Below are 24,154 nucleotides of genomic sequence, written 5' to 3'. Positions count from 1 at the left end.
TGCGATAAACTTTAAATATTCAAGTGATCTTCATATTTCTAATGTGTGAAATTTAGCATGTAACAGTTTTTCTGTCTATTCTCCCTGTTACACTGTTCGTATTATGCATTGTGTAAACTACATTCGCAAACGTAATATAGTTTGTTATTTTACCAAGATCCACAGCTTTAAAAGTTTTATTAAGTTTGATCATGATTAAGTGCATTGATTTTCCCGTATCTTCCATTGCTTCAAGGGGCAAAAGATACTATCCTGCGGGAAAAAAAACATGCATTTTTTTTGTAACAGATAATACGCTTGATTTTTATCACTTTAAGTGCCATATGAGTTCCTAAGTGTTCAACAGTTTGCTTAAGTGACAACAGTAAATATTCCTTCTAATTAAATGAAATTACCTTGCAACACAGCCTATAGCAGCATAAACAGCAGCAAACTTGTATTAATATTCTGTGCGAAATTCTCTCCCCCAATGGCTAAAGCTTATAATACCACACACGCTCTGGACATGCAGTTATTTGATAGCACACATAAACACAAGCTAGTTTCGCTGGATCAGCATTTGCATGGATAACACGTTATTCCTTCCAAAGTTTACAACAGCCAACAGTTTTCGACGTAGCTGTTAAATCAATCTTCCTCTCCATTATCCTCAATAATTATAGTTCAGGATTACGGTACCATAAAAGTATATGCGCGGACGTCAATAATCCATTAAAAGTATTCATAGTTATGGAAATGTGTGATGAAGAATCATTTCTCACACAGTGTTTTGCATAAAGTGATAATAATATATTTTTTAGTATTATTATTGAAATGAAACTTATAGTTTTAACTAACGTTCCACGATTATGCCCTTTAGGCTAAAAAAAAAGACAGATGAGTAATGAAAAGGAAAGATTATGAAGTAATTAGTGGAATGAGAATGTGTGAGTAAACAGGAGAATCTTGTGAAAACCCACGGACATTATCCGCTATAAATTGACAGGTCCTGGAATCGAGCCAGGAACCCTTCGCACCAGAAGTTAGTGATCTACCACTGAGTTACTATACCTCCTTTCTTCGACTGGAGTTCGATTTCCGGTGGAGACACTCGGTTCAAAAAAAAGTGTAAAAGCTTTTTCAGGCTAGCCATCCTTAGTGAGGTTTTCCTGGGTTTTCCTCATTCACACCAGGCAAATATCAGGATGGTACATACCCCAGAGCATTTAGTTCCTTCCCCAATCCTCTGTTCCTTCTCTTTCCTCGGATAGTGTGATTGCCGAGGGAGTCATCCCTCATACGTGAGGGGCTATAACATTGCCATAGATACCGAAAGCCCAGAAATCTAAATCCTAAATCCTAATCTTCAAATGTACTTAATCTATTCACATCACAAGTCAATATTCAACTCGACTAATAAGTATTTCCGTCTATACATTCATATGTGCTACTGTAAAGAGTTAGGAACATTACAAGATACTGGATCTATTTGCCATCTACGTTCTTTGAACGATCTTTCTGTAATCATTATTGGAATAAAAACACAAGATATTCCTATTTTTTCCAGTTTGCCCAACTTCTAAATCATGATTCTTCCTAGTTTTTCTGTCTGCTTTCCGAAGAACAAATCTCACCAAAAACATAAATGTAAAAAAAATAGAGCCAAGTTTTTGGTCAGAAAAACAACAGATCCGAAACTACTTCAGATTCTATTGAAATTTGAAAATCGAAATATGAACTTTGCAACTTTAGTGAGAACAACTTTTACGGTGAGATTTACTATTAGCATAAACTGTATCTCCAAATCCCAACTTTGAGCTCATCTTTTTTTTGTGTGTGTGTGTGATTCCATGAACGCGTATGTTTAAAAATATTTCCATTGGACTCAGCATCCTTAAATTATTACAAAAATGTGTAATTAGAAATGTATCCAAGTGTGGGCAGTTTTTATAAGTGACATGATCGTTGGTTCTTTTCTTTTGGAAAATTATATCAAAATTAAGAGTTATTTTATACCAGTTTCGCTATAAAATCGTCTAATATGATATTCATTTAATGAAGGGGAGAAACGTTTGCTAATATTTCTTCTTAACCACGTTAAATTAAGTGCTAAATTCGTTTTACAGATACATTAATGTGACAATCTTTGAATAGTTGTAGGAACACATGTGAGTTGTTAAATAGTCAAATATGATAGCGTAACCTAGAAGACTATACGTTATACTATTAAGAACTTTGTTAACTGTATTCTAACCAAAATTTAGTACAGCTTTACAACGTTCTTCGTCCTTAAACCAGCAGTTTCTGCTTTATGTTATCTACATTTTCTTTTCTGCTTCAGGTGCAGTTGACCCTCTTTCGCTGGAGGACAAGAAATATTTCCACCCATCTCGACAGCTATGGGAACGTGTGCCTGAGCGTAAGACCGCCTGGAGACTTCGTCCAAAGTCCTACGTGTGGGTGCCATCAAGTGCGTTGTTCCCAAATCATTTTCCGCCAGAATTCTCTATACTCACCACCCTCCGGCTTCATAATAAGGTAAGAAAACCTTCGTTCTTTTGTCTTCCACAATCTTGCTGGTCTCTCTCTCCCGCCCACGGTTTTATAATATAAGGGGGGCATAAACGACCTCATTCCACGGGTAATTCGTGGTACTTAAAAACTGGAGACGTTTTCTCCAACAGTAGCACACCAGCGCCAAGATGGGTTTCTGTTTAATTACGGGAGAAACGAAGGGAAAATTATTTCATTCCTGAGTACCCTTATTATTCTTTTTTTTTTTTTTTCGTCTGTTACCTCATCACACCTGAAAGTATGTTAATTATTCTAGACGAGAAGAATAATTATTTACTCCTCCTTTCGTGTTCTTTCATATAGAACGGTATTTCAGAGTTCCATAATATTTTAAAAGTATTTACTTTGTAATATATTAAACTTGTAAGTTACAGTTATTTTTTCTTCCCTACACACATAATTATATATAATTTTTTCTGATCTTTGAAATTAGAATGTTCCAAATAGAAATAATTAAACAAATTTGTAGTTAAAATATGAGCATTCCTAACTTTATGCATAATTTGCTTCATTTTTAAAATCAATTTTCATTTTATTACTTCGTTACTTGCTATAATTGTCTCCCGCTAAACGGTCTCGTTAAGCGATTTGGCTTCACCCCTTTTGGTGTTGTCTATTATAAATGCGACAGTTTACACTTTGATTTGCAGTCTCATCAAATTTTCCTAATTCTGAATGCACCTAATCGAACTCTAGCTTCTTTTCTTGTAAATATTCTCAAATTATTTTAATTCTGCATGTAAATTAACTGTTGCACTTCTCCTTTCAGGTATTTTCAAATTTTCTTAATTATGACCGCAAATATCCTCTGCAATCCTACTCTTGGTCCATTCTTTGCGAATATTTTCGAAGTTCTCTAATATTCTCGTTTTCTGTAATACTGAATATAACTTAGTTCTTGTCCCATTCCTTGTAGATATTCTGAAATTTTCTTTAAAATGTGATCCAACTCTTTTTATGCTCCTTCCAAGTACTCTCGAATTTTCCTAATTCTGAATATAATCAAATTATAATCCTATTGTTTGCACGTGTCGATACGCGTTCATTATAAAGACTGTATTCATCAATATCAAAACGCCTCAGAGGAAACGTAATCATCATATGTTAAGTATCCCGCACCTCTCCCAGGCCAGTTAGTTCAAATCGGAAAACTTACATTAATATATTTACTTTGGTCTTCTTCTAATGTTTTTGTTGTAACATAAGAATTGCTTTTCATAATACACCCCATCAGTTTAGTCACCATCTTCCTCTTCTTCCTCTATTCCCGCACTACCTCCTATCACATTTCTTACGATACAACTTTCTTTCTTAAAGTCTTGCGTCTCTATTTTCCTCTCTCTCTTTTTCCCATTAACTCTAATTTTGTTCTTCTCTCCATGTTTGCAAACATTTTTTTCATTTATTTTTCTTTTATTCTTCATCCATCCATATATTCACATTTTGAATGTTTCTAGTCTTTTCGTAACTGTTTCATAATGTCCTTTTTTTCTATTCTTGATAATACAATATACTGTACTATATGACATATGTCGTTTTCGATTTGATTTGGGATTAATTTAACGTGTCGTTCAGCTGTGAGGCTATATGAGACATGAACTTACTGATTAACGTGGAATTGGAATCATATGAGCTCTTGTCGGGAATCGAAGCCGGGTCTCTCACGCCACAAATGTCGTTTTGTCAACTCTTTGTTCAAAATAATTTACAACGGATCACAGTACTTTCTGAATGTTTAAATTTTACTATTACTCCTATCTTTGTTGTTACTTCACATTTTCTTTTTATGTTCTTTCTAATTATATTATGTAAGATAAATTTATGAATTGAGTTATGCACTAAGTGCAATTTTTGTTCTTTATTCTACTCAGTGGTGGCTTTTGAGGGGAAGTCTTATCGACAAAAAATAAAATTTTACCGCTACAAGCTAAGGAAACAAATCCTACCTAATTTTCTAATCTTCTAATTCTTATATATAATAATAAGATCATTAGATACGATTTCTTTCCTTAGTTCGTAGCGATAATTATTTAAAACTTTTTTCGTGATGTGACTTAACTCACAAGCCGCCACTGACCTCTAACTACAGGGTTTAGTGGTAAGCTTCAACATGTAAGGTGAGAGGATGCTGAAAAATAGGAAAGAGTAACAGTTCTTTAGAAAATGTATAGAACATCTCAAATTAATCTCTCAACAATTTTGGAAATTTTAGGAGATGAAAAGTTCAGGTTGGAAAAGTTCGAAGGTTAAAGTGAACCGAAAAAAAGACGAAGAGAGAGAAATACGAGTTTTAGAAAGGGACACAAGTAAATATATACCAGTTCTTTAGCAGCTGTTATTAAGTTTTATCTACGGGCCCAAGCACAAAATGGCCGGATATTATAAACATAAATAATTAATTGTCTAGAGTAGAAGTATTGATTGATTGATGATTGAATGGGAAGGTAATGATGGAAGTAGTATCAAAAAGGAACAGATACCAACAATAAAGGACTAGGTTGTCCGGACCGCATACAGGAAAGTCGTTGAGTTAAAAGTTGTGTATATGTACTTATCCATAAAGTAACCGGAGATTGTATTCATGTAGTACAGTACATTGATAGAATAAAACATAGGAAGTGTCTAAGTGTTGAGAATTTTGGATTGCTGTTTATATAATCAAACCAGAACATAACAGTAAGAACTAACAAAGGAAATACGAGCTAAAGCACGTATTTTTATCCAAGCTTCTGGAGTGCAACTATGCTAGAAGACGAAGAAAAAAATCGTTAACCGTTTCCACTCGACTGTCGCGCCAACCCCGACAGACTTAATGTATTGAGTTGCGTCTGCATGTCGGGTGAGACTCCCACAAACTTTTCCATTCGCGTAGGTCGTATGTCCGAGCGCGATATTTCTTATATTGTAAGCTTCTGCAATCTATCGGGAATGGCTAAGCAAGGATGCCCACAAGTGGGTTTTAGGACACAGATTTCGCTCATTAGAATATCTGAAGAGGTACATAATGTTTTATTGAAAGTCTTACATTCAAGCTGGAGAGTGATAATTTTTGTAGGAGTGGAATTGTAAAAATGGGGGAAAGAATGGTAAGTTTAAGGACGTTGCGCCTAAGCCTTTGGAGGGGATGGACACCGCTGCTGCTAAAGAAGTAAAAGAAAAGACTTTGCTGTCTTCAGTAATAGGAAGGGAGAAGAAGGAGAAGTGTGTTTTACTGGAAGACAAGTTCCGGAATGTCATGACTGCAACTAGGAGAGTGTTTCGAGAAATACCACATCCTGAAGAAATACAAGTGCAATACATTGAAATACAGGCTCGGAACTATCACATATAAGATATTTTCATTTTGCATCTGTGTTAGCAAAAATACATCTGTGTTGCATTTGTTTGTTGATATATATATATAGATAGATAGATAGATAGATAGATAGATATAGATATAGATATAGATAGGAGGAAAAAATGAAATCATTAAGTTTAACGTCGCACGGTTATGCCGGTTAAGCTAAAGGAGACGGTGATAATGAGAAATGAGTGAAATGGTGGAATGAAGAAAGTGGGAGGAAACGGGAGAACCCCGAAAAAACCCACGAGCACGGTGTTTGTCCACCACAAAGTCCACACGGCGCGAGCTGGGATCGAACCAGGGACCCCAAGCACCGGAGGTGAACGCTCTACCACTGAGCCACCGCGTCCCCCGAAAGAAAGAGGAATAGATAGATAAATTATAATAATATAATGTGTTCAGTTACAATTTCGGACAAAAAATAACACTGTACAAGTGCATAAGGTGTAGAAAGAGTAGAAATAATACAAGTGAAAAAAGTTAAGTATTTTATTACTTGATTTTCTTTTATTTTAAATAAGCTCAATTTAATGTATGTTTATTCAAGTGCTTTTCATGCGGTTATATTCGACTTGAATATAAATATATTTATGTATCTATGAGGATGTATTAGAACAACTATTATATAATTCTCCGTTTCAAACGTCGTGCTATTTTTGTCTGTATTTAACTTTTATTTTAAATTGAATTTGAAAATAAAACTACTTACTCTACATCAGATGGAGAGAAATTACTAATAGCCTATATATTTTTCAGAACATGTATTTTACCTACCACTGCGTATTATGTACTACTACTACTACTACAGTAAATGGTTTCATACAATTTTAAATGAAATTCCGCGTGTTTGTGAAATATGTTTACACACATCCGAACATGGAAGCTAATGCAGTGTGAGATCAATTTCAAGTGATGTGTAACTGGACACGTATTTATTTCTTTTCTCCCTCTCCCTTCTTTTTAACGCATGTCGCATCTATATACTAACCTATAAATATTTTGTGTTGGTACCAGAGTTACAGACTGAAGACAAACAAGCGAGAGGGAAAGAGAGTGTGTATGTGGGTTTAGTGGAAAATAACATAGCCCAAGAATTTTGTCTATTTATTAAAAACTGAAACTTTCTTTTACTCCACTTGTTGCAAATTAAATTAACTCCTTAGGAAATGCAAATATGCCAAGGGAAAGATGTCCCACAAAACACGCAAACTTTTGGAATGCCCAGGGCCGGATTTCCCAATAGGCCTGGTAGGCCCGGGCCTATGGGCGCAAGCTCCCAGGGGGTGTACGGCCGAGAGAAAAAAAATAAAAATAAATAGCCACAAGTTAACATATTTTTTGAATTGATTTTAAAAAAATCAGGCTAATAAAGCATTCTGGTTTTGAAGTTCATTGGAACAAATAATTGTTGGTAAAGTTCACCAATCTTTTGTTAATATATTAACGGTATTTTGTTAAGCCCAGAACCAAGTAAATTCCTCAAAAAACTTGCAATGATAAAATTGGATCGTGGAGTGGTGTTTAAGCAATTAAGATATAGGCCTGATATAATTTTTTAATAAAGGTTTTTAGGAAAGTAACTTTAACCAGACTAGGGGGCGGAAAAAATTATTGGACCTAGGAGCGCCAAAATGCTAAATCCGGCCCTGGGAATGCCCGCCATTTCTGTTGTAATAAGTTGGCAGCACTGAACGTTACACGATTTTCATCCGTTGTCCTAGTGGTTAATGGCCAAATAGCTTGTGATCGTCATCTGTTCTCTGTACGGGTAAGAATGGAACACTTCACGACGAACGTTTCACGTGTTATCATAGTAAAAACTTGTTACAAATGTGGTGAGTGCTTCACTCCTACCCGTAACAGATGAAAATCGTGAAACGTTCAGTGCTGCCAACTTACTAGAACAGAAATGGCAGGCATTTCAAAAGTTGCGTTCTTTTATGGGATATCCTTTATTATATTCGTATCAGACTCGAGCCTTTTTGTAATCTGCGCATCATTCCGATTGAAATGTCTAATTTTTCCGAAACTACCAGCTTCTATGGTTATGATATTACAGTACAACCCCTCAAATCCGAACTAATTGGGGCTGAAGCCTGTTCGGATTTCGGGGGGTTCGGATTACCCGGGAAATAATATTACGTACTTAATTCGTCACTGAGGTTAGACTGAGGTTAGACAGGGTGGCCCAGTGGTCGAAAGGGTAGTGACCTTGACTGGCGGGTGTACACTCATGTCCAAAATGATTGTCGCATATCTATAACTGTCTTCTTGTAAGAATATAATTAGATAATGATTTAGAATAAGCATTAAGTCTAAAAATGTTAAAATCTTAAAAAAAACTAAATTTGTGTGCTTAAATCTATTTTTTTTCTCATTTTTCAGTTGTAGTTATTTTTTTTTCTCCTGAGGATGTGTTCGGATTTGCCGGGTTTTCGGATTTCCGGGGTTCGAATTTGAGGGGTTGTACTGTATAAAGGAAAACGAAACAGCGGAACACTGTGGCTCACCTCTGGTGCGAAGAATCCCTAACTCTATCGCAAGGCAAGTGAATTTGTGGTTCACAACGTCATGTTTGTGGGTTTTTTTTCTCAGAATTCTTCCGTTTTATCCCACATTCTCATTTCACCAAATTATTTCATAACCAATTCACTTTTATTAATTCTCCATCTCCCTTAACCTACACTGGTAGAACGTAAAACCGAAATATTTCATTTTAATTTGTAAAATAAACAAATATGTATATCTATGACATTTTAAAATAGAGCTTTCTTTTTAACAAATGTACATTACTGGAGTCAGTTTTACAGGTATTTTGAAACCAGTGGCACATCTAGAAGATAAAAACGAAGGGAGACAGCCAGAATCCAGACTATGATAGGCATATCATAAGGGAACATTCCGATTTGATGAATTCAATTGCTGAAAACGATTGCTAGCACTGGATTCAGCACCAAAAGAAACAGAGAAAAAGGGGGAGTTTAGTGGTTTTATCTCGTATACAGAGTGGGGGATAAATGACAGCAAAGTGCGAAGATAGAAGAAAAATGTCTAAAAATGTCACGTTAATTTTGAAACGAGTAGAGGGATTGAAGTGGATATAAGGAATGCACGTAGAGCTCCGCTGAATAGACGTAATGTGAACTATGGGGGACATCTGAAAACTTGCCATGTTGAAATTAGCGCAAAAAGAACATACGGGAAAGGGGTCATGTGATGTACGACTCTTGACTAACACCATCTATTGAAATCAATAGTGGTCAATACAGTTTGAGATCTCTGTAACAGCAGGTGTTCAACGCTATGGCAACGTAACATTATTGTTGTAAAGGTGACGTGAATGTTGCCACTTTCCAGCCAACAAACGTCCCGATCCACCCAATATTCGTTCGCATGTTGGTAAAAGTGCCAATATGGTCAAGGACAACCTGAAAGAGTTCATGGCTGACGTTTTCTGGCCTTCTATAGAGCAGATAAAACTGCTGTTTCTCATTGATTCATGGAGAACCAATAAAGATGAAGAATTGGTGCAGAATACATGCAATGTTGAACTTACCCAACTCCTTATCCCTGATGGTTGTACGTCACTCATACAACCGTCGTATGTGTTCTCCTTCCGTCCATATAAGAATTTCGTAAAATATGTAAGATACACCGTTTTTCTGTCATCTGACTTCAAAATATGACAACGGGACAACTTCATTAATTTGCAATCAGTCGCTCTCTTCCAGTTTACAGCACCAAGGTTCGAAGCTATGGTTATATATGCTTTTTAGAAAACTGAATTTTTGCAAACAACACCTGGCGCATTCATGACACTTCCCGATTACTGCTTCAATTACAATACCGGAGACAGCTGTAACGAAGCCGATTGTCTATCTTTATCGTTTTTCAAATGTGGCCACTGTTGTCTCCATTTTTGTATCAACCACACAATCATTCTAAACTTCCATAACAGTTGCAATTAAACAGAATCTCAAACCGTATTGGTAACTATTGATTTTAATAGACGGTGTGCGACGAGAGCCATGACCCCTTTCCCGTATATTTTTCTTGCGCTAATTCCAACATGGTGGCTTTTCTGATGTCCCCCATGATTCACATTACTCCTATTCAGCGGAGCTCTACATGCATTCCTCATATCCAACATTTTGACCTCAATCCCTCTACTCGTTTCAAAATTAATATGACATTTCTTGACATTTTTTACGTCCTATCTTCGCACTTTGCCGTCATTTGTCTTTCACAATGTATAGTATGCTATTAAACTCCTCTTTTTTTCTGTTTCTTTTGGTACTGAATCCAGTGCTAGCAATCATTTTCAGTAGTTGAATTCACCAAATCGGAATGTTCCCTTGTGAGGAGCCTAGGCCCCCGGCCCCGAGATGGATCTGCCACTGTTTGAAACACATTAAATATAAGACTAAACTGCCATCGTGTTTACACTGCTTAAAATAAACAGCTGAGAACGAACGTCCGAGCCGATATATCCTGATAGGAAGGATAGCACTGTACTGTTTATAAATAAATTGATCATTGCAATTTTAATGTGGAATCGTGACTTATTTTATGTTACAATAAGACCGGAAACGTAATTGAATCTGTTTAGCCAATATAGGTATAAATAAGGTATCAGAAAGATGCCTTCGATTTAGCTCCATACCTATAGCACACTTACTGATTAATATGTTTGAGTTTGGTTTTTATTGAGAATTTAGTTTCTTTGCATTAGTTTTTGGAAGCCTCTTCTTCCACTTGTTGCTTGTAGGGAGATCCTTTTACATTTTTAAATTAAATATTAAATTTTTGATATTGCTAATGAAGAAAAATCGAAACTGTTATCTTACTTTGTCCATATCCGTTTTTAACAAAATGTTATATGACTAGATTAATCAATAATAGCTCATGAGGGAAATCACATCAGTAAAATAAAATAAAGGTTATGTCTTTAAGCTAAGACAAAAAAGCTTGACGATATCTAATGATATGCTAATCCTTGTATGTGTTGAGCGAGAACTGGTACTTCAGGCAAGCTCTCTTCCCTTTGTTTGTAGCGGCAAAATTTAAGCTTTTACCGATGTGATATCAAAAACAGTGACTGTTAGATTAAAACAAAATGAAATGAGATATTAAGTAAACGTCCCACGATTGCAGTCTTTAGTCTAAGGAGCTCGAATGATTAACGAAAGTAAACGATTACGGAACGAAAATCATGCCTGTTGTTCTGTATGGTTGCGAAAGTTGGTCACTTACTTTGAGGGAAGAAAGTCGACTGAAAGTATTTGAGAACAAAATCGTGAGACGAATATTCGGACCCAAGAGGAACAGGAATGGCGAATGGCGGAAACTTCATAACGAGGAACTACATAATTTATACGGTTTACCAAACATTGTTAGGGTCATGAAGTCTAGGAGGCTCACACTGAGAAAAATACTTTCTCCGGGCAGTTGTATATTGTATATACAAATATACGGAATCCTTTTGCTTACTACAGAAATCAGCACGGAGCATACGTTATCCATATGCTACATAGACACTGCCGTTAGATGTTACATCACACCGTTGCAGGATGTCTGATATCTAACAGTCTTCCTTATATTACGTACATATACAGAGTGTTAATGAACTATACCGACAAACTGTAAGAGGTGATTCCTTACAACAAAATAAGAGAAAAAGTTCATGTAGACCTATAGCGAAAAGTGCATAGTTTCAGAGCTAGGGCTGTCCGAAATCGCAAAAAAGCCAAATTTCAAGAGGCCCTATTTCGGATTCGAGAGACTGTGGATGGCGGTCCTTATCAGCATAAAGAAAGTCACGCATACGCAATCCAAAAATCTATATTTGGCTAATGTTCAATTGGTGTACAGAGTATTCCCTGCAAGATGATATTCCCAGACATGCCATCAACCGAATTTTGAGATATGCTCTGAGTTTATGGTTGGCTCAAAGTAGGCAAACAATACACCTTGATAGCAGTGAACACGGAATCGTTTGGCGCAATGTCGGAAGTGTTAAGGATCGTGAGCAGCATGGTCTCTCGTACTTGGGAAAACACATGCGGGGATGTTTTCTTCCACGCTTATAAGTGAAGAAAACGTGAAATATACCATGATGAAATACATCGCATCACACGTTATTCCGAACACAAAAGAACATGGAGCTGTCGGTTCCTAACACTTCCGACTTCCCTCCGAAGCATTGGATGTCCATTGTTGTCAAGGCTTACCTCCTGCCTACTTTGGACCCTCCTTGAAATCAGGGTATATCTGAAAATTCTATTGAGAACATATCTGAGAATTACACCCTGTAGGGAATATCCTGTACACCTATAGAAAATTGATGAAATATGCATTCTTGGATTGTGTATGCGTGGCTTCCTTTACGCTGATAAGGACAACATCCATAGCTTCTAGAATTCGAAATAGGGCCTGTTGAAATTTAGCTTTTTCGCGATTTTGGACAACCCTAGCTCTGAAACTATGCACTTTTTGCCATATGTCCTTATGAATTTTTTTTTCTTATTTTGACGTAAGGAATCACCTCTTACAGTTTATCGGTATAGTTCATTAACCGATAAACTGTAAGAGGTGATTAATGTTCCATCTGTATGTATGTTACATTCGTCAGCTATATGTTATATACATCCATTTGTATGTGAGATCCTGACCGCCTATATTGTTTCACACGGAAAGTACGTACAGATGGAACACTTATACAGAAAGTATTATAAAACATGAGTTTTCAGTTATACGTTTGCTGTACATAAGGTCCAAAAACTACAGGATTTACAAATGTAACATACGATTTTACGTATGCCACATACATTGTTTTCTTCAGTGCAGATGGGCAGGTCATGTTGTCAGAACTGAAAGTCCAATCTGAAAATGACCATTAGGAATAACTAGGCGCAGACAGGAGAACAATATTAAGATATGGATCTCGCAGAAATAGAAATACAAAGTATATAGAAACTAGATCCAGTTGGTTAAGGATAGAAGTCAGTGGAGAGCTTTTGTGGTCGTGGCATTGAACCTACGGGTTCCATAGGCCATAGAGTTAATTAGTTTTAGATATTTAAATGATTATAAAATAATTAGTGGAATGACAATGTAGACGGAATCGGAGAACCCAAATAAAATTCACAAACACAATGTTGTTCACCACAAGCGCATTTGGCTTAGGATCGAACCCGATATCCCTCACCCATGAGTCACCATGACCATGCTACATTTAAATAAAATCTCTGCATGCCTTACTTAACTTCCATATGTGGTGGCCTTATCGGAACCTTATATGCACCCTGCCTAGTCCTTATTAACCCATAAGGCATATTTCTTGTATTTATGATTAATAGCTACTACCAAATAGAAAAAGTCATTAGTTAAAAAAAAAAAAATGAATTATTCACTTCTACTGCGTGTTTTCTCTTCATATACTTGTTTCATACCACAAAGCTTAAAGGTACAACACCAATAAATTCCAGGAATCAAAAGCCAAACAATGCAAGAAAAAATATTTCACGAGAGAGAAAGAGAAAGAGAGAGAAAACTATTTCCCAATATTTCTTCTTCTTGTCCCTCCACCTCTCTCTTTTTTGACAGTTACAAAATAAATAGAAAAACGGCAGAGAGAAAACAATCTCTTCCTAGTTAACAGACAAGCAGAGAAGACCATTAATTAAAAGAACTTCCAGAACAAAAGGCAAAAATCATGATAAAAAAAGATTTTTGAGATAGGAAGCAGGAATCTTCTTTGAATTGCCTCTCTCTCTCTCTTTCCTCTCAGAGACAAGAAATCAAGCGGAACATGAAGAAGGAAAAATAGAAGAAAGAAAAAACACCAGAGAACGAGAGAGAGAGAAAGAGGTACTTTTCACAGCCTCGTGAGAAGTTAAATGAGGCAATTAAAACTTTGTCTCGTCGTTTTCGTCCAGACGTTAAAGCATTAACGGACTTTAGAAAGAAAATACTTAGTTTTTTTTCTTTCTTTTATTTTACGTTCGTACGTACAACGTACCTAATGCTTATTTTAGTGTAGCTGTATGTGCTACCATACATATGTTCACTTGTTGGCAGAGATCGTGGTGTTGGTAAGACTCAAATGAAATTTGAAAGTAGCAAGCTCTAAAAGTAGTAATAATAATAGTACTGTACTAACAGTAGTAGTGGTAATATAAACACACGTTGCTCTGTTTCTCCTTGTATTAGGTTCAGGTAGTTAGTTTCCTGTCGTTGTTAGTTTTGACTATACAACACGTTGCCTTCCTACATGTGGTGTGCTGTCCTTCCACTAGCAGAAACTTTGGGTATATCTATACAGTGGCACCTTGGAATCCGAACACTTCAGAACTCGAACAACTTGGAGTACGAACAATAATTTTCAGCAAATTTTACCTAGGAATACGAATTCTGCTCTGGAATCCTAACGCCTCAGAACTTGAACAACTAGGATTATGAACGAAATAAAAAAATATAAAAAACTACGAATACGAACACTGCCTTGGAATACAAACGCTACTTTGGAATCCTAACGCCTCAGAACTCAAAGAACTTGGAATACAAACGAAAATTTCAAACAAATTTTGCCTAGGATTACGAACGCTGCCTTGGAATACGAACGCTGCTTTGGAATACGAACGCCTATGAACTTGAACAACTTAGAATACGAACGAAAATTTCGAACAAATTTTGCCTTGGAATACGAACGCTGCTTTGGAATACAAATTCTATTCTGGAATCCCAACGCCTCAGAACTTGAACAACTAGGATTTTGAACGAAATTTTAAAAAAATGCCTAGGAATACGAACGCTGCCTTGGAATACAAACGCTACTTTGGAATCCTAACGCCTCAGAACTCGAAGAATTGGAGTACAAACGAAAATTTCAAACAAATTTTGCCTAGGATTACGAACGCTGCTTTGGAATCCTAACGCCTCAGAACTTGAACAACTAGGATTCTGAACAAAAGTTTCAAAAAAAAAAAAAAAAAAAAAATGCTTACGAATACGAACGATGCCTTGGAATACAAACGCTACTTTGAAATCCTAACGCCTCAGAACTCGAAGAACTTGGAATACGAACGGAAATTTCAAACAAATTTTGTCTAGGAAGGTACGAACGCTGCATGGGAATCCAAACGTCTCAGAACTTGAACAATTTTGGAATACAAACGGCAAATTTCAAGCAAATTTTACCTCGGAATACAAACGCTAATTTTCTAATTCGAAAGCCTAGCACGTATTTTGTGTGTTTTCCTGTATGTTTCTTCTCTGCTTTTGTCTTTCAGTTCGTTGTCGGAGACTGAAGTGAACGCATCTCGTGTGATTTTCGCTGCTAATTTTGTACTTGTGTGCGTGTGCTTTTTTTTCTTTCTTTTAAACATAATAACAACGTAGTGTTCGCCACAATTTCTAGAAGTTTTACTTCTATTCAGCTATTATTAGGCTATTTGTTATAATTTTACATTCAAATCCAGTGTATTTCCTGTTAAAATCATTGAATTTTCGTAGTATCCAGGAACAGATTTATCTAGTTTCTGCTATTTTAAAGGGACGAGCTGGGATCAAACCAGGGACCCCTTGCAACAGAGTGAATTTCCTCGGAGTTCTCCTATTTCCTACCCCAGTCTTATTCTCACTAATTGGTCCATGATCATTCACTTTCAGTAATTATCCATCTGAATTAATCTAAAAAAGACATAATCATGGAACGTTAAATAAATGTTTCATTTTTTGTTACACCTCTGAAAATATAGTTTCTTCCCAAACTGTGTCCTAACCAATTCCCTTTTCGCTTTTTAATTACATACAATATTGATTTTTCTTCTTACTATTCCTAATACTTCTTCATTGCTCTCTTGTTTCACCTAGTTTGTCTTCTCATATATTTTACTATCACATTTCGCGCACTACTAAACATCGTCAGCGTTTTGTGCACTATTAAACATCGTGGACCAATCGTTTTTCATGGTGGTTCAGTGGTAGAGTGCTTACCTCTGGTGCGTGGGTTCCTGGATAGATCCCCGCTCAAGTAAGTTTTCTGGTGGACGACATCGTGTCCGTGGGTTTTCTTGGGGCACTCGCGTTTACTCCCACGTTCTCATTTCACCAAATTTTACATCATCATGCACTTGCCTTAGCCTAAAAGGAAATAATCGTGGAACGTTAAACTAAAAAATTTCATTTTCCATCATTCTTTCTTAATGATTGCTTATGAGTACAAAACTTAAGAAGCATTTTGTTAATTTTGGTTCAATGGATCCCAAAATCTTGTTTCTTTCTTCTAAAATATTTTTCTCCGCACCCACACTATGACGTTAGTGATTTTCGGGAATTACGTAAACAGAATGATCTTGCCGTTCTAACCTGACGCAATATGAAGTGCATAATACAAAATGCAATTTCTGCGGAATTGTTAGTTACCAGGTTACCACAGTTTAAAACAGTGGTTGCCAACCTTGCTTACCTGGCGTCCTCTTTCATGAACCCTCCCCACTTCACATTCCTTCCTTGTCACTCGTCAGTCTGACGACCCTTTCAGAATTTTAGATATAACTTGAATTCTTAAATATTCAATAATAAATAATAATAATAATAATAATAATAATAATAATAATAATAATAATAATAATAATAATAATAATAATAATAATAATAATAATAATAATAATAATATAAATAATAATAATAATAATAATAATAATAATAATAATAATAATAATAATAATAATAATAATAATAATACATTTATTTCCAATGAAATTTCTGTAAACCATTCTGTATAGTGGAGTATTATTTTTTTAAACCTGCTTTGTTCTTAATGAAACAAGAGTTCTTGCTCAATAATTACAGTATTTTGTGTTTGAATAGTGTTTAATTTAACACTTCTTTGTTACAACATTTGTAATTACTGAAGTAGTTTATTACTGTCAGTAGTTTTTGTCCCCTTTGTTCATTCGTCACGCCCCATAGGTTGGAAACCATTGGTTTAGAAGTATCGATTGATCAGTTTATGGGATGTTTATGGAAACTCGGGAATAGGATGAAATCGAAGATAATTTTAATTAAGTCATTTTAATGCTGATCTGTTAATTTAAAGTGTATATATATATATATATATATATATATATATATATATATATATATATATATATATATATATTATATATAGCAGCAGATCCAAGGAGGGGCTATAGAGGCTGTAGCCCCCTTGACGCTCAGGTATACACTGGATAAAATGGGCTTCAATCATGCTTTACACTGGATAAAGCGGCAAATTATGGTTTAGCCCCTCCCTTGATCATATCCTGGATCCGCCATTATACACACACACACACACACACACACACATATATATATATATATATATATATATATATATATATATATATATATGTACAGTATATATCGTTGCTTTCATGACAGAGGGGCGTAAGTTACATTTGCACTTTTTTTACAGGAGAGCGGAAAAAAAGATTTTGCTTGATTTGAATTTCCCGTTACTCTCTCAGATTATAAGCAAACTTTTTTTTTTTTTTTTTTTTTTGCTTTTTGATATTTCGAGGTCAAAGGTTATTTATTATGCATTTTGTCAGGCACATTTTCATACATAACATTTTTTATTTAATTTAAATAATGTTAGTGTTTTACAAACTTTGCACTGTACATCTGTTTTTATTGGGAATTAAGGGTCTTCACTACAGCGAAATTAAACTACCGCTAATTTTAGAGTTTTTCTGTAATATCTTCAAAACAAATAAAAATATTCGAAAAACAGAAACGTAGTGAACTAGACAATACGATTTTGGATGTGATACCTTTACCACAATTCTCCTATCTGCTTTTGGTATGTCGCTATTTACAGAACCCACAAAAATGCTAAATCTATCTACAGTTGGAAATCAAAAGTAAATAGATGAGTTGTGATAACGGTATCACATGCAAAATCGTATTGTCTAGTTCACTATGTTTCTGTTTTTCGAATATTTTTATTTGTTTTGAAGATATTGCAGAAAAACTCTAAAATTACGGGAGTTTAACTTTGCTGTAGTGAAGACCCTTAAGGTAAATCAATTTGCCAGGTGCAAAATGTAACGTAAGTGATTCAGTTAGCGAAAAAATGGATTTTCAAAAAATGTAACTTTTGACATGTTAAAATAATCTTTATTTTACGCATTCAAGACATGAAAATAAAGTTTAAAAAAGAAACATAAACATGGCAAACCCTAGATTTTTTTTTTAAACATTAATTTCAGTTCAGTTAAAGAGCACATCATCACTCGTGTGCAAAAAAAAAAAAAAAAAAAAAAAAAAAAGTCAATATTTTAGGAGAAATTATCCGGAAAGGGAGGAAATATTTAAGATGAGGATATACAGTATCTAGGGGTAGCAATAAGAACACATATAGGGGGGAAAAGTGGGGCAGTTGTACTCTATGTATTTTCGAAGGGTATTCAGTTCTTGGAAGTATATTTCAAGACATATTAATTTGTGTATTTACCAAAGATGGAATGGGTTATTGGGTCGTGGGTGAAGTGGATCAGTTAGTCGTGGATCAATAGGACGTCGCGCGCTCTGACCCACTCGAAACCACTACGACACACCTCTATCATCTTCTGGACACTGCACTGAGAAAAAAATTGTAGATGGCGTACTTAAAAAGGTAGATTACGTGCGTAATTCCTGTAGTTTTTGGACTTAACGTACAGCATACGTATAACTGTAAACGCATGATTTATAATACTTTCTGTATAAGTGTTCCATCTATACGTACTTTCTGTATGAAACAATATAGGCGGTGAAGATCTCACATACAAATGGATGTAACAACATAGAGCTGACGAAGGTAACATACATACAGGGTTTTCATAAAGTCTGGAAGGATTTAATTTGCTTATAATTTTCATAAAAATGCTCATAATGAAATCAAATAAAGTGCAAACGGTAGCGGAAGGATTAAATTTTTAGTTGGCAACACTGTTAGATAAGCGGCAACTCTGAACACGTTGAGAGAGGGAGAGGGAGGGCAAGGGTCAGTTTCTTACCAAATTCCATCCATTGTTGTTTTCATTGTTGTTTCAATGTTGACTGTTAAAAGTAAGTTGTAAGCTGTATTGGTGTGTGTGTCTTTTAAAGAAATAAATAAATGAAAAACTCCTCTGAGAAGACTATTTTTTTTACCGTATCAAAGATGGCGTCGGTGAAAGAGAAAGCGCAATGTGTTCTGTGGTACGCAGAGCTAAAATCACCAATTTTGGTGTGTCGAAAGTTCACCAAAGAGTTCAAAAAGCCGGCACCGACTGAGAGTGCAATCCGAAAGTGGCATGCTAAGTTCTTGGAGACAGGAAGCGTCCTGGACCGGCCTCGAAGTGGGAGGCCGCCCACATCGCCTGCAACAGTGAGCAGGGTAAGGGAAAGCATCATCAACAGCCCACAGAAGTCGATTCCTAGACGGTCCATGGAACTCGGAATTTCACAGGCAACCGTGTTTAAGATAGCCAAGAAGACGATCAAGGCCAAAGGTTACAAAATCAAGATAGTCCAGGATCTGCATGATGCAGATTTGGACATCCGGTTCAACTTCTGTGACGCCATGCTCAAGCAGTTGGAACATGGCGACGTTCCCCTTTCAGCCATCATGTTCTCAGATGAGGCAACCTTCCATGTCTCCGGGAAGGTTAACCGACACAACTGTCGCGTTTGGGGCACGGAAAACCCAAAGGAATTTGAGACACATGAGAGAGATAGCCCTAAAATGAACGTTTGGTGCGCTGTGTCCTATGATCATCTGATTGGACCGTTCTTTTTTAAAGAGGAGACCGTGAATGAAGATTCGTACCTGGATATGTTGCAGAAATATCTCATTTTCACTATATAATACAGTAAGTTGCTCAATACAGTAAGTTTAAAATTTATGTACTTAAAGAATCTGTCAATTTTTTTTAAAAAAATTCACATTTTCCAATTCAGAGGAATTAAAATCGTACTATTTCTTATGCTATGATTGGGTACTTTAAAAACCTTTGTTTCGTAAAAAGTATTCACCGATTTAACTTTTCCATCCAAAGTTAAAGGATTAACATTAGAAAAAGATATTAGATTTTTTTTTTAAGAAAAAGGAAAGTCTAAATTCACCTGGTTGACTACGTAAGACTGTGTCTTCGATAATGAAATATACTGAACAAAAACTTAATAATAAACCAAAAGAATTTGCTTAAAAGTGAGTTTACTCTTTCCCAATGGAAGAAACAGAAAAGAAATGTCCAGAAATTAAGTATCTTAGTTTTGAGAAACAAAGTTATGTCATAAATATTTACAATATCGTAATAACTTTCTTCCTTTATTTCTTTTCTTTAGATGTTTTTTTTTTTTAAAAAAAGAAATGAACAGGGATTAAACATAAGAAACTTGATTTAAAGTTGAAAAGTAAACATTTTAAAAAAAAGAGAAAAAATTAAATTCATGAGAAGGGTAACTAAAAACGGATGAAACAGATTTTGTAAACAGAGAGAAACTGTAATTTTCAAAGCTTGTTAAGTAAATCGTGTTTGCATTTTAACTTTTGCTATTTCCTCCTTTTTAACTTACTTTCCTCTTCGTTGTGATTCTTCTTTATGTCTCTGATTTCCGTTGTCTCTCTTGTATTTCCTCTTTCGCCCCCTTTTTTCTGTATTTCGTAATATGTATTTATTTATTTCCCTTTAAAATTTCCCCAGTTGAATTCACTTCCAGCAAATTGTGTAAAAAGAAGTTTCCGTTAAAAGAAAAGACAATCAAAAACGGAAATATTAATTCTTAAAAAAGAATACTCATGGGCTACAGAGAATAATAAAGATTTTTTAAAGCTATATTTAGACATACGTCATATATATCGAGTGACAAGTATGTTGTTTTAGTTATCTTTCTTTCGTTTCAACCTTTTCGCTTGAAACCCTCGTACCATCTCTTGAAATATCCTTAAAGTATGCAATCCGCGTACAGATGCGTACTGCTGGCTTAACTACTAACCCAGGGGCATGAGGTTTTGTTTTCTGCTAAAAAAAAAAGTTCTTGTTACTGAGGGGTTTGACTGAGTTGCACGTCTAGATTCTTCAGGATTAAGAATGCAAATGCGAGTACGGTTAAGGGAGAGGGGATGCAGTGGATGAACAACAAGAAATACAAAGAATCGTACAAGAACGGAAGAGAAAGAGAGACAAGGGAAAGGAAGAAACATGGGCAAAAGACAAAATTAATGAGAGACAAGAAGTAGCAAGGGATGGTTTTTTTTAAAAAAAAAAAAAAAAGTAAATGAATACAATCTGTTTAAAATGTTAAATGAGGGTTTCTGCTGTTTAATTCTTGTCTTAACATGTATTTTTCATTTCTTATACATCAATATTAAGCTAGTTCTGAATTTTAATGTCGCTTAAACTTATGGAATATTTCATTTTATACACTGTGTATACATTGCGGAAAGTGGTGGTTCTAAATATTGCAATTTTTATATATATATATATATATATATATATATATATATATATATATATATATATATATATATATATATATATATATATATTGTATTGTATTGTGCAAATATTAGTATTAGTACCCTAGGTATGTTGCAAAAATTACCTTAGACTATTAAATTTTGAAATCAATTTATACTAGATCAGTAGTTATTTACCAGCGTTCGTAGTTTGAGTGAAACTTCCCTAATGTAGGTAAATTTAGCAAAAAGGTAATTTTTCGATAAAATGTGAAAAATCCTTGGAAATTCTCAAGCTCACTAATTGACCAACGTAAAGGTTAAATTTTTCTTTGTTCTTCAGAAGTAAATCAATGCAATAGCAATAGTTTGTGTGCGCGAGCGTTCAAAGTAGCATAATTTGCACCCACTGTTCATCGGGTGTATTTGTGTGTATTTTTTATTTAAAATAGTGAAGGATAAAGTAAAAAATAGAAACAAAAAGCAAAAAAAGAAAAAAATATATGATTGTCACTTCCTTTAATTTAGCTAAATTAATCTTATCATATAACTTCTATATAATAGGAATTGGGCACTCAACACAATAGGAAAAAAATTGATAAGAGAAAGGAAATATTTTTGAGTCAGTTGAGGGAAATTTTCTTAAGGAAACCTACAAACACTGTTCCTTACTTGAGAGGGCGTGACGATCGAGAAAGGGGGTGGAAGCTACTTAAGAAATAAACTACATTCGTAATCTAAACATAAATAAAAAATTAAATTGATTTAGTCATGATTGAATCTCAGGAAATTGGCTAAACCGATTAAATGATAATTCTAGATATAGTTATCAACTATCTCAAACAGATTTTGCCATATTACGTTTATTAAAAGACATATCCTAAATGGGGGGAGCTGAAGACCATAATTTATGCACACACACACACACACAAAATCAGTGTCTCACAAGGCCATCAATTTAGGATCATAGGCTACTTGGTATGTAAATTTTTAACTAAAAGTAATCGAACACAAAAATAAACCATCTTGAAAATTAGCGTCGTAAGAGGGTTATTTTATATACGATGAACGCTTTTAATGTAAGGTCCTTTATCAATATTTAAATAAAGCTCGAGTATTTGTAATTCTGGAAATGCGTAGTATTTTCCAGACATCATTTGAGTATAAATAAACGTCATTTGGAATAGCATTGGCAGTCTATTATAACTTTAAGGTGAAGTATCAAAACGTTTAGCGCCAAGACGCCCACTCATTAAAATGTTGCTTAGTTCATGCCAAAACGCCCACCTCCTATCACACTAGCGTATGCGTAGTCAACAGAATACAGATATTATATATATATATATATATATATATATATATATATATATATATATATATATATATATATATATAGATAGATAGATAGATAGATAGATAGATAGATAGATAGATAGATAGATAGATAGATAGATAGAAAAAAGAAAGAAAGTGAATTAATTAATTAATTAATTAATCTTGCTATTACGGTTATGACGCGCTTGCTAATAGGCTATGTAGAATACGGGATTATAAATTAGAATATACACTGTCAAACATTTTTGATGCTTTTGAGAATAAGTTAAACTCAACGTGTATTTGACCAAACATTGAAGTTTAAGTCCTGTTATTTACTTTCATACCAAATGAAATAGCTATTTTGAAAATGTCTCTTTTTCTAAGTATGTAGAACATCTTTCCAAATCTCGGCTAATGGGTAACACTGAGACAATACGTGGGCTACAAGGGGATACTCCCCACCACCACCAACTGTAATAATACATTTTGATTTCAGTACTATTTTCTCAGTTGTTATGAATATTCTTTTAACGACTTTAGACAACTATTCGTAAGACCACTGTATATGACAAGGCTCCTTTTGGAGCCGCATAGTGCATAGATGGTGCGCAAGGTAAGATTTAATGTTAAGCTGCCGCTAGATAGAAAGGTGTTTGCCGCCTCTCACTAAGACGTAGCAAATTTTTAACACAACAGAAAATTTAAAAAGAAAAAAATCTTATCTTATGCATACCTTTGTTTCAACGTTTTTGTATGAATTTTAAGGAATTTCCATTTTGAGTCGGGTGTAAACGAAGACTTGAATTGTAATAATTTTTTTTTTTTGAAAAATAAAGTTGCAAAAAAGGATCAATTTTATTTTTACAATATGATATACTAGTGCAAAATTCGGTTTGAATTTCCATCCATAATAGTAAGAATATTTTCTATTCAAGCATTAAAATTGTCACTAAAACGGATACAATAATTATTTTGATTTGTTGAAACATATGTATGTTTCTACTGTAATACAAAATGATCATATTGATTACAGAAGGTTAAACCACTCTTGTTAATATTTCCTTTTTTTTTATTCACACTAAAATCATAAAAGTAAATGCAACAGAAAGGAGTATTATTAAACAATATAAGAAAATTTTGTTGTTATTGTTTAAAAACAGCTGTGTAAGCGTTTACCTTTAAATGACTTGGAAGGCTTTTACTCTGACTTTTAATTATGTTATTATTATGTTAATTATTATTGTTTTATTATTATTGTTAATTATTGTTATTATTATTTAATTATGTTCCCGGCCGGTGCTTCCTAATTTTCGGCGTCCACCCAGCGTCATGAGGCAAACTGGGGAATCACGTGAATGAAAGACGTAACGGCCAATTAGGTTTAGAAAGCTCCTGATAGGTCTGTTAGAGACAAGACGATGCAGCGCGCTAACCACGTGTTCTTTGCTAGATGGGACGTAGTTTACCCG

General features: G+C 34.8%; 1 protein-coding gene across 1 annotated transcript in view; it reads left to right on the top strand.

The window, feature by feature from the left end:
- Positions 1 to 24,154, top strand: part of LOC145667652 (uncharacterized) — a 388,129-nt gene that overhangs the window by 14,307 nt on the left and 349,668 nt on the right. The window contains exon 2 of the mRNA XM_081735111.1: positions 2,321 to 2,517. Coding sequence (XP_081591237.1) covers positions 2,321 to 2,517 — 197 coding nt within the window. The remainder of the gene's footprint in view (positions 1 to 2,320; positions 2,518 to 24,154) is intronic.

Source organism: Thermobia domestica, chromosome 13 (assembly GCF_964235325.1).
Source record: "Thermobia domestica chromosome 13, izTheDome1.hap1.1, whole genome shotgun sequence".
In the NCBI taxonomy this organism is placed as follows: domain Eukaryota; kingdom Metazoa; phylum Arthropoda; class Insecta; order Zygentoma; family Lepismatidae; genus Thermobia; species Thermobia domestica.
Note: the sequence above shows the minus strand (reverse complement) of the source record. Positions and strands in the feature narration are given on the sequence as shown.